The sequence below is a fragment of the Dipodomys spectabilis genome, unplaced genomic scaffold, assembly GCF_019054845.1.
Source record: "Dipodomys spectabilis isolate Male_0828 unplaced genomic scaffold, ASM1905484v1 ptg000335l, whole genome shotgun sequence".
Taxonomy (NCBI): Eukaryota; Metazoa; Chordata; class Mammalia; order Rodentia; family Heteromyidae; genus Dipodomys; species Dipodomys spectabilis.
The window spans coordinates 1,790,685-1,802,789 of record NW_024871012.1 but is presented as its reverse complement, the minus strand read 5'-3'; the positions used below and the strand labels follow the sequence as shown (position 1 = coordinate 1,802,789).

The window sequence follows — 12,105 nt, the reverse complement described above, 5'->3', positions numbered from 1 at the left end:
GTAGCCACACAGAGCTGGCATTAAAGGACTGAGGACATCTGGAAAGCTTAGGGCGGAGGATTGGTCTCGGTCCCTTTATATTCATTTGCTGTATGGCCAGTTCAAACAACCTCTTATCCATTGTCTCATACTTCAGAGGACTAGAGATAAAACCGACTTGACAGGACGGGCTCCGCCAAGGGACTGACTGTCGGTGCTGCTTCCGCTGGCTTTAAAGGTAGGAGCACCACCTCTCCCTCATTCATTGTCTGCCCCTGCTCCCTTGTGTACCAGCGCTGGAGCTTGAACTCAGGGCCTGGTGCTGTCCCTTTAGCTTTATCACTGAAGGCTGGTGCTCTGCCACTTGAGCCACAGTTCCCCTTCTGGCTTTTTGGTGTTTGATTGGAAACCAGAGTCTCACAGAACTTTCCTGCCCAGGCTGGCTTTGAACTGGAATACTCAGAGCTCAGCCTCCTGAGGAGCTAGGATGACAGGCGTGAGCCATCAGCGCCCAGCTCTCATTTTCCCATGTTTTCCAAGAATGACAATGTCTCGATCTTTACCTGCGTGGGAACTCTTAGGATGTCTCGCTCAAACCCGGCCAGGCCATTCTGGTTGAAACTGTGGGTGTGCTAAGACCAGGTCGGCGGAGTTGCAGTAACAGAAGCTGCCACTGGATGGCCACGTGAGCAGGGCGGCTTGAGATGCGGGCTAGCTGTTTAAGGTCGCAGGAAAGGTGCAAACTCGTTGTTGGTGTTAGTGACACTCACACACACGAGTAACAACCATCGCTGCCTGATTTTGAGACCTGTTTGTAGTACACCACGGTCTCTCTATGTTGTTTCAAGAAGAACATAATTCACGCCTTGGTTCCGTGACAGCCACTCGAAAGCCTTTCGTGTGCCAACAGTTGGTGCTGGATGCGCTCTCCAACGTATTTGCAAGGAGAAAGCTTCCTTCGTCCACGCCCGTCTCGTTCTCTCCCCCCTGACATCCGAGAGAATTTGGTGTTCTGAGCCTTGTCTTAGCTTGGGAAGAGCGTTGGTGGGGCTTGTTTCCTGATCGGTGGTCTCGCTCTGGGACAGGGTGGTGAGCCGTCATCAGCCCCGGTACGCGCTCTCCTTTTAAACGTACTTAGGTTGCAACAGCCTGGGCTGTGGCAAGGTGTGGTTGGACTTGAGTGATCCGCCGCCATCGCGACCAGCTCTTCCCTTCTCTGAGCCTCAGCTACTGTGGGGATCCTGAAGTAGTAAGCTTCATAGCATCATGACAACCAAATGAGATGATGCGTACACCAGGCCCTTCAACGATGGTTACGGAGTAACAACTCGGTCGATATTACTTGATTATTATGGTTCATTTGTTGTTCTAGCCTTTTCCTTACACAGCATGCTAGATGCTGCTTTTGAAAATGGCTATTGGGGCTGGGAAGGTGGCTCAGTGGTAGAGTGCTTGCCTTGCATGCATGAGGCCCTGGGTTCGATTCCTCGGCACCACATGAGCAGAAAAAGCCGGAAGTGGGGCTGATGCTCAAGTGCACCTACGGGAGTCCTGTGGAGTACAGGCAGAGCCTAAACAGATTGTCTGCGTGTTTGTTTATAACCCTTCAGTTGTATAAAGGAGTTGCCACTCAACAGAGCAGTCTCTGAATACAGTATATCTTGGTCAGTGTCACCCTTTGAACATCCTTTGATTCTTAGTGCTAAAAGCACGCCTCTCTTTATCCGGCCTTGTACAACCAAGTACAAATGGGTGTAAGAGCAGTAACTCCAGCAGCTTCCCTGGACACTCCTTTAATGTAACCTCAAGGAAGGAACGGGCAGCGACACTCCGGGGTGGTGGCGCGGCCCGTGCTGGGGACAGGGCAGCAGCCTTGTGAGGTGAACACATGCTGGGAGCCACGAGAGGCCGAGCCCTTCCCCTTGAGTGTGTCCAAGACCAAGATGGCCGACGCTCATAACTGGATGATGCGATATTGCAAAAGCGGCCCAGCCCATCCCCTCTTTATGGAGAGTTCAAGGAGAGTCTTGTGCCTTGAAGTCAGCCGTCACGTGGTGAGAGGGTGGCTTTCGAGAGTGGAGGGACACTTACAGTGACAGCTGTAAGAATCGGGACCTCAGTGCTGCGTCCATGAGGAACGGAATCCTGCCAACAACCTGTAAGAACTGGGCAGGGGATTGCGAGCTTCGGCGACCATGCTGGTTTCCACCGCCAGAGACCCCAAGCCGAGAAGCCAGCTACGCTGTGCATGGACTTCTGGCCTACAGAAAGCATCAGGTCATAAAATGTGGGGCAGTTTGTTACGCAGCAGTAGATAACTGATACAGACTTGATGCAGACCTTGGACCCAATCAGAAATAGTACTGAATACCCAGGGCTTTTCCCTAACGCATTTTAACACAGCATTACCAGAGGGAAGCGTTAATGGATATGCCACAGCAACAAGAAAACTTGAAGAGACGGCAGAATCAAGCGCTCTGGTTGTAAGCAACAGAAGTGAGCTGGCCAATACACACAGAAGAGAGCCGATGGAATGGCTGCCGCAAGGGACGTAGAATCAGGAAGAGCAGAGGACACAGACTGAGGATGGACAAGAACCCACGTCTTACTACCAAGGAAGACCTGGAGGCCTCCATTGCTACCCACATAAACCCACCTCCTGTGTTCCCTTATCCCATCATACACATTGTTGGAGGACCACAGGAACTTGCCGGCTACACTTAGCGAGGAAAGGAGGGAGGCGTTGCCTGCACCGGGAGGGTTTAAGTTCTCCTTTCTTGTGCCACTGCATCTGGGCCTGCGCCGAGCACTAGCTGATGTTTCTGGCTTGGGATCGCTCGCCAAGTTTCTCTGAGCAGAAGAGGAAGGTGGAGGTGCCCTCCCCCCGCCCCCAGCCTAGTTTTGCTGTGGTGACTCCATTTTACAAGTCAGAGTCGGCGGAGTGAAGTCAGAGCTACTGCCCACCTGAATCAGAATCCCAGAGCCCTGTCCTGCTGCCTGCCAGATGAAGGGCAGCCCTGTCTGCAGCACCTCCGTCTGCTGGTTTTCTGTGTTCTCCGCTGTTGCAAACGTTCACATCTTGCCAGAGAGGAGGGGAAGGGTCTGAATCACAGTGAGGCAAGCACAGGAAATTTCTAGAATTATGCCTGGGCCAGAGAGCCTGGTGCTATCAAAGATGTGTATTTCTTAATGTTTGCTCTTCAGCTCAGCCTGGGTGTTTCTGAATGGACAAATCTAGCATTTCCTTCCACTTGCCTTTGCTCAAGTGTGAACCTGTCTTACAGGGCTTGAAAGAGTGTTGGGCTTTGTCTCACAGAGGTCCTATTTGGAGAGGGATAACTGGCTTCTGTTGAGAGTCAACAGTGCCTTGGGGAGAATTATGCAGGATGTCCACCTCTGCCAGAAAACCAGCCTGCTCTCTGGGATTTCAGGTTTTCTGGAAATATCCGGTCAGAGGCTCTGGGCCGATTGGCACATCATAAACTTTATTAAAAACAAAATCAGGATTCCCATGGCTCACGCCTGTAAGCCTAGCTACTCTGGAGGCTGAGATCTGAGGATCATGGTTTGAAGCCAGCCAGGGCTGGAAAGTTCATGAGACGCTATTTCCAGTTACCAAAAAAAGCCAGACGTGGTGCTGTGGCTCAAGCGGTAGAGTGCTAGGGGCAGCGTCCAGGCGAAGTTCAAGCCCCAGAACCTGCAGAAACAACACAACAGCCGAAACAAAACAAGACAAGGTGATTCAAACCTCTCGAAAACTACCCACTATGCTAATATGCTGTGCTAACAGAAGTTAAAGACATGAAGAAAATGCTCCAGTCCATGCCAGGACAGTTCCGACTTCCTCCACAGGGTGGCGGTCTTGCTCAGTTCCAACTCTCTCCAGCGTGGCGTTTTGTTCACTTTGAATGCTTCCAGGCTCAGGGAATCCATGGCCCCTTTGAGATTTGCAGGTGAAATTCCCTTTTTACAGGAATTCAAATTGTCTAGAGTTCCCTGCTTCACGCACACCCCCAACCACCACGTTTCCTTTACCACCACCTCTGACGAGACCAGAAGCTTGAGTGTACAGGAGACAGGTAATATTTGTTCAGAGTTCTGAGCCTTGTGCAATGTCCAGCAAAGAGGACCAAGATGCTTCCTGAACGCACGAGCGAATGAGAACGAAAGGTATTGCAGTGCACTGCTTGGACACACTTAGAAACGACCCATCTGTCCCAGGGGTTGGCGGGGATTTTGTGTAATAGGCCAGAGTTCAGTGCTGTCCGTTTTGTGGGCATCTGGGCTTTGCCACAACGGCTGCTCGCGTGGATGTGAGGGCGGCCAGGCGTCATGACCGGGCATGGCTCCAGGAGAGCTTCCTTTACAAATCCCCGCAGGGAGCTGGCTCTGGCCTCGAGCTGGAGTTTACCAGATCGATCAAGAAGCACACGCTGGAATCATACAGCTAGATGTTCAGCTGTGGGGAGAGGGAGTCCAGAGACAGTGCTCCAGAGTCTGTAACTCCCACTTCACGTTCCACCAGACCCGGCAAGGCCGCTTCCAACCTGCCCTGTCCTCGGGGGCAGCAGCCTTGCAGCTGGTGAGTTGTGTGTGGAGGTGAGCTCCATCGGGGCCATACCTGGCTCCCCAAACCCGGTGCGCCCTGGCCTGCGCTGAGCACCGGTGACTCGCGCCATCATCGGAGCCATTCAGGAGGCCGAGCTTGGAGGACCGAGGGTCAAAGCCGGTCCAGGCAGGAAAGTGTGGGAGGCTCTCGCCTCCGATTAGCCACCAAAAAGCAGGAATTGAGAGCTGTGGCTTCAGTGGTAGCGTACCAGCCTTGAGTGAAGAAACGCAGCAAGAGCCCGAGGCCCCAAGTTCAGGCCTCAGTACCAGAACACACACACACACACACAATGCACACACACACCCATAGAAACAGGGAAACCCAGTCATCCTATGGTCCCTCTGAGAAGTTGAGACAGCCACTGAGCACAGTATGTATCCCTACTTACTGCATAGGACAGAAAACGCCCCCCCCCAACATAACCTAATGGGCAGAATTAAAGCAGCTTGGTCTTCCATGCCAGCATTTTTTGGCTAAGAAATAACTCCTGTTTCTTATCTTGTTGAAGGTGAAAAGTATGACAAAGGCAGTAGCAGAAGTACAGATTTGTATTGACTCAAGCGGAGATCAGAAAGATGACTCTCCATGCTGAGCATGTGGCAGGAGATGAGAGAAATCTGTGTCTTTTAAGTCAGCCATTATATATCCAAATGACCAGTGAGTGGGCTGGGCTGCTGGCCGCCGTGGCCAATGAGAAGCGACCCCGGCTGCAAACAGGAGCTTCTAGAGAAGCCGGGAATCCAGAAGTTTGGGTGAAACAGTCTTAAGTAGAGAGTCATCGTGGGAGCTCTCTGCCCCTGAGGTCATCAACTTAGGCAGAGAAGAGAGTTTTTGGAGGCCTTAGTCCAAGATCGACTGGCCTCGTTTGCCATGGGGCATCCTGATGCTTGTGGCGACCAGGAAACGGTGGAGGACGCCGCCTCCTGCCAGGGAATCCCCGCATCATTCATTCATAAACACACGTACTGTCATTATTAAGCTGATGCGCACAGGGATCATCGTTATGAATCACACGTCATGAGTCCACTTCTTTCTGGGCAATGTCATTCCTTGAAGCCATTTTTTTAAAAAAAGTACTCTAGCTGTGCTTTAAAAATGTATTTTATAGTTCTGTTGAAGGAAGGATCACGTCTGTGTACCAGCTCAAAGTTGCTGATCATTGGCACCCTCTGTATCTTTCCTAATTTTTTAAAAACCCTACAAGTTACTCAGAGAAGTGTGCTAAAATCTTCCGTAAGATGAAGATGTGTCCATTTCTCCACTTTGACCTGTGAAGTTTGCTCTATTTTGAGCCTGTGTTGTTATCTTCGTAAAGCTTAAGAGCAGTATCTTCCTTAAGCTTTTGACACTTGAACGGCCCCCCCCCCCCCCTTGTAGACCTGGTGTGCCTCTTACCTTAGCGCTACTTTTATACCTATCCGAGCAGACACTTGAAACAGTGTCAGCTTACGTTTTTATCATTGACAACAGCTTGGGCATCTTGATCCATCTTACTGTGGCATCTGTCTGGGAGCCATCGTGTCTTTCTTGGAGTTGGCTATTTGGGGTGCATGCTGAACAGATACTTGAATTCTCCCCAGCAAATGCCATGCTTTTTGATGAATACATTTGTGTGCTCTTCTATATGATTGCGAGTGTGCTTATGTGTACATTTATAAATTCTAGCTTCCATATACGAGAGATACATACCCTCATCTCTCTGGGGCTGATTTACTTCACTCAACGTAGTTTTTTCCAGTCCAGTGAAATATCATTCTTCTTAGTGGATAAGTTCCATTGTGTATATACACTACGTTTCCTTGATGCATTCATCCATTGAGGGTCATTTGGGTTGTTTCCATATCTTGGAGAGCCTGACTCTTAGAGTGAGCAGATACAATAAAGGATTTGTAGATATTTGGAACGCTCCTTATCATGTAAAATCCAAATCAAATACACAGGAATTAAACATTATAAAGAATAAAGTAAAACAACCAGAACCTGTGAGAGCTGGAACTTTTGAACAACCCACTTGGATATTTTTTAAGTCAGTTTTTCTCACAAAAGGTATGTCTAGGTGAATTGGCCTCATTTAGTATTTCCAGAATTCCTGCATGTATTAAAACAGCATATCGTACCCTTCAATACATACAACTTTAATCTGCCAATTAAAAACACATCACTAACGACTCAGAAACTTCATGAAAATGCTTAACAACGCAGCGCTGGGTCCGTGATTTGGGGTTGAAATTACCTCCAGCAGACGGGGCAGCCGGCTCTGACCCAGGCAGGGCACTCCACCAGCCCGGGCGGCGATGGTGTAGGAGCCTTCATGTTTGGCCTGGTGGGGGCTGGACAGCTGCTGGGCTCTGGGCTGCAGCCAGAAGGGGCCACGGTGCCGTCCCCAGCAGCCACGAGGCCCTGCGTGGCCAAGCTCCCGCCGGTGGGCAGCTCCTGCTCCTGCTGGCCTGGGATTCTCTGAGCCACAGCCCTCCTGGAGGCCGTCTGTCCATGTTGTCCCTTCAGTGCAGGGCTGGGCTGCTCTTATCTGAGGGAGGAGGAAAGGGCAAGTCTCTGGGGTCCGGGCGCCGTCTGGGGCCACTGAGTGTTGCTCTGGTCATGTTTACTCCGGGGAGCGTCTCTTGCCTCTCTCCCTCCCCCGGCTTTTCCTTGGCACAGAGGGGCGGGCGGCTTCCTCTCAGCAGGCCGCTCTGGCCTCAACTACCTGGCCCACCGCACACATCTGCCTCCCGGATGCCCCATGGAGCCCCAGACCCCCCAAGTCTGGCCTTTGCCCCCTCCTCCTGTGCGATGAGCAGTTCAGTCTCCAGTGGCAGAGCCTTGCTGTGCACAGGTGCACGAGGAGGTGCCCCAGGGACAAGGCCCCGACCTCACACACACACACACACACACACACGTGTGTAAGTCACCCATCCCAAGGGCAGTAGGTTTCTCTGGTGGGCGCTGTGCACGCTGTGTCTGAGACGCGTCTCTGCTCCTGGCGGTGGCTCGGGAGCCGTGGCTTGTGGGGGCTCCTCCCGCTTTCACATCACCAGGACAGAAGACAGACAGATGGCGTAAAGGCTCACGGCATCCTTTGGACGTCCTCCCCCCTCCCCCCCATCCCCAAAGAGAGACTGAAGTCGCTTGCCCTCGGCCATTCGGCTGGAAGTGCAGTGTGTGTCTTGGTGAGGAAGGGAGGGGAAGGGGCACTGTGCCCACGTTCTGGCCTTTGCCTGGCTGTACCAGGGACGGGAGCAGCCTAAGAGGCACAGACCACAGACGAGGGGGGGAGGGGCCCTCCTCTGGAACGCTCCTAGTGCCCTTGTGCCCCTCCCTTGCGTTCCTTGGCTGTGGTTTTCTGTTCCTTGGCTGTGTTTTCTGTTCCGTGCGCTCAGTGCCCCCAGTGTCTGTGGAATGCACACGTCTGTACCACCTGCCAAACACGTCTGGAGATGCCGGGCAGGAGGGCAGGAGGCCTCTCCTGACTGTCACGGAGACAGAAAGGGACAGGGGCGTTTTGAATTTGGAGGGTGTCTCAGCGCGGGGTGGAAGAGACCGCCTGAGGCTGCTTTGGAGTGAGGGGGGAAGGGAGGGAGGGAGGCCACCGGGCTTTTCTAGGCAGTGCTAGAACATTCTCTCTGACTTGGTCCACACTGGTGGGTGGATTGGATACCAAGGCCTAAAGTTTAGAAGAGTCTCTGGCCTTGTGCTGACTTCCACTGATTAAATGAGGTGATACAGAGCCTCCAGCACACTGTAGGTGGCCAGTAAGAGGCAGCTGCTCTGATAACAATAATTACGATAATACTGACCTGCATAACTGCAATTGGGGCACTATTTAGTAGCCGTGGGCATAGTAAACATGATACCCGTGAGTGGAGTTTACTGGGGCTGGGTGTGTGTGTGTGTGTGCGCATGTGCAATGGCAGTGTTTCTCCAGTGGGAAACAATGTTGTCAGCAAAGCATGAGTTCAGTACTTCCTGGTAAACAAAAGTGCTCTAGAAAAATCTGGTGTTTGTTTTTTAGAAAGGAGAAAGGCTGACCGTTGGTGCTAGGGGGTGGGCAGTTCAGGGTGTCCGTTCCGCCCTGGCTGCTGGCTGCTGTGCCCGCGGCCTGGCCTGGCACCGTGGGCCTGGGGCCACGTGTGGTCATCTCCGGAGCTCAGCAGCCTCTTCACCTGCACGCATCACGGCCGCCGCGTCCACCGCCCTGCACGGGATGTCCCTCACCCACAAGCCGCCCTGGCCTGACGAGGCTTCTCTCTCCTTGGAGCAGGAACACGCCCAGCTCATCAGGGACGTGGAAGTGGACAAGGTCTCGGCGCTCTCCAGGGACCAGGTGGCAGCCATCAAGCAGCTCTGGCGGGACCCCGGCATCCAGGAGTGCTACGACAGGAGGAGGGAGTACCAGCTCTCCGACTCGGCCAAGTAGTGAGTACTGGTCCCCCCGCGGTCCCCCCGCAGCTCCGACTCCCCCGTTGCTTTATTACTTGGTGCTCGCTCAGTACTCTGTGGACTAAATCTAGCCTCTGCCTTTTCTCTGTGTTTCCAGGGGAGGCTCACTTCCATGGGAGGCTCATCTGGGGGGGCTGAGATTATAATTTGAGCAAGGGATTGCCGCTGGCCCTGCTTCCCCATCCCTCAGCCTTTCTGGCCTGTGGGAGAAGACAGCAGGTTCTATTGCCCTGAAACCTGAGTATCAGCTCAGCAGTCAGCTGGTCTGGTGCTTCCCTCTAGTGGCCGAGAGAGGGACCTGCAGGCCCAATACACAAAGCCAAGCGTGCCAGGCTCCCATACTTTTCTAATTGTTATCATAAAGGTGATTGATGTACAAAGGGGTTACAGGTACCTAAGTCAGAAAAAGAGTGCATTTCCTTTTGGACTTTCCTTTGCACATTCCATTTCCTTCACGCTTTCCAGTTTTCCCCTTCCCATTCCCACCCCCAAACTGTACAGTTCATTCTCGACATAGTATCTAGTGAGAGCCACTGCTACATTTGTTCACTCTTTGCCGGCTCCCATCTTACTGTATTTTGGATCTATAAAACCCTAAGGTTTTTCACGTTATCTTTTACATTAAAGCTTTCATTAGTTTTGTTATTATTAAAGGTGGTGTACAGCTAGGCGCTGGTGGCTCACGCCTGTACTCCTACTCAGGAGGCTGAGATCTGAGGATCATGGTTCAAAGCGGCCCAGCCAGAAAAGTCTCCATGACACTCTTATCTCCAGTTAACCACTCAAAAACCAGTAGGGGAGCTGTGGCTCAAAGTGGTAGAGCGTAGCCTGAGCAAAAGAGCTCAGGACAGTGCTAGGCCTTCAGTTCAAGCCCCACAACCAACAAAAAAGTGTGATGTGCAAAGGGTTTTGTCTTGTGTGTGTGTGTGTGGGGGGGCGGTCCTGGCATTTGAACTTAGACCTAATGCTTGTTAAGCAGGCAGTCTACCACTTGAACCATGTCTAAGCCATCCGTTCTAGTTTTAAATCCAGAAGTAAGAATCATTTGAGATGGTTCTTTTTTCAAATTATTATTATTACTTTGGTTTTTGTCAGTGGTGGGGCTTGAATTCTGGGCCTGGGCGCTGTCCCTCAGCTCTTCAGCTCAAGGCTAGCACTCTATCACTGAGCCACAGCACCACTTCTGGCTTTTTCTGCTTATGTGGTGCTGAGGAATGGAACCCAGGGCCTCATGCATGCAAGGCAAGCGCTCTACCACTGAGCCACCTTCCCAGCCCCTGAGTTGGTTCCTATACGGACTGTCCCATGCGGATCACAGTCAGCAGCAACATCCGGTCACTGCGCAGAGCTTGGTCCTGTCTGAAGAGCTGCTTCTGCTGCTCAGCACCTCCCTCCTGACCGCAGACACTCATGGGTCGCGTGCGGTCGGGCAGCCCCGGGACCCATGCCCTCAGGTGCTTGTTATCCTTGCCCGCAGAGCAGAGCTCGCGTGAGTGCAGTTTACCTGCCTCGGAGCAGGGTGCAGGGCAGGAAAGGAAATGGGACCCCTCTCTGTGGTTTCTCTGGCTTCCCTTCGGTGTTTGACCAGGCTGAGGGTCAGTGTCATCCATCCAGACTGGAAAAAGTACAGGAGGAAAGAAAAAGCTTCAAGGCAGGAAGAGAAAAGAAATCCCCGTAGTGTTCGTTAGATCAGCCTGGAGAAGGAAGCGTGTCGAGGAAGGGCGGCCTGCCCGGCGGCCTGCGGAGGCGGAGGCCGGTCAGCGACAGGCCCCTCCTGGCCTCCCCCTTAGGCTGCTTGGTGTTCCAGGCTCTGTGAAGGCCCCGGGGACGAGGCTGCGTTGGACAAGGCCCACCAGCGTGGCTGCGGAATTCTGTATGACCCTGAAAGCATAGGACAGCGCACTGAGAGCAACGTGAGGTCCAGACAGGGTGGCGGACGCTTTGCCAGGACGCTCATAAACCCAGAGCCTCGCGGCCTGCAGAATGCAAGGCTCTTGAGCGTTTCCTTGGTCTCGGCCAGTAGTAATCCACCATCTGCTAATAACGTCTGCTTATCTGGACGTGTGTTGGCATCACCCAAATTTGAATGCCTGTGATGTCCCAGGGAGTGTGTGGGGAGAGCTGCGGTGGGACTCACGCTCTCCCAGGAAATACACAGTCTGGTGGTGTGAGTCTGTAATCACACACGAAAGTGAAGGATTTCCTCTCTTATTGCAGAGGCTACGTTTGCAAGATGCAACTCACACTGGATGCCTGAAGCCAGAGGCACCAAATTACACACACACACACACACACACACACACGCACGCATGCATGCACACACACACATGCACGCACACACACAAATATGTTGTCCTATCTTTTTCTATAGACATATATACCTATGATATAGCTTGTAAATTAGACATAGGAAAAGATTAGCAGCAGTCATGGTCATTTATATCAGTCATAACATAGAGCAGTGATTGGCTGGTCTCTAAGCTGAATAAGTGAATTTGGACAGACACGCTGCTGTAAGTGGCAGGGTACACGGTGTGGATTTGCTAGAATAGGGTGAATCCTGCCAGGCTGGGTGGGGCAGGGGTAGCGCAGGACGGTGTGGGATTGTTGTGATACTCGGATGACACTCCATTTAGAACGGGCCAGTTGTTACCTAGCTCTGCCCAGTAAAAAACACAATCAATGGATTAGCGATTGTTTATTCTTGGCATTTTTCCACTTTGTATTTTTGGGTGAGACTGTGTGAAGGGCAGGGGCCACACCAGGCAGAGGGTGAAAAGCCCTGGTCGTGGGACTGGACCACAGAGGCCTGGCTCCGTGAGCTTCATGGTGGAAGTGTGCGGGTGTTGCGTGCCGTTTCTGGAGTCATCTTCAGGCCAACCCGCTCAGAGCTCCCGCTGCCCAGGCTGGGCTGGAGAAACGCGGGGGCGCAGGCGCACCGGTTCCAGGGCGTCTGAGTTACCCACTGTGCTAACACCGGCCTTTTTATAAACCTCAAAATTTCCATTCACTAGTCCCACCAGAGGTTTCCACGCAGCAGACCGATGGGTGCGCGCAGTGCCTCGTTCTCCCGCCTCTCA

At 52.5% G+C, this 12,105-nt stretch overlaps 1 protein-coding gene across 1 annotated transcript in view; it reads left to right on the top strand.

The window, feature by feature from the left end:
* The window catches only part of Gna14 (G protein subunit alpha 14), a 133,232-nt gene that overhangs the window by 114,763 nt on the left and 6,364 nt on the right, over positions 1-12,105 (top strand). The window contains exon 3 of the mRNA XM_042665606.1: positions 8,847-9,001. Within this exon, the coding sequence (XP_042521540.1) occupies positions 8,847-9,001 (155 nt within the window). The remainder of the gene's footprint in view (positions 1-8,846; positions 9,002-12,105) is intronic.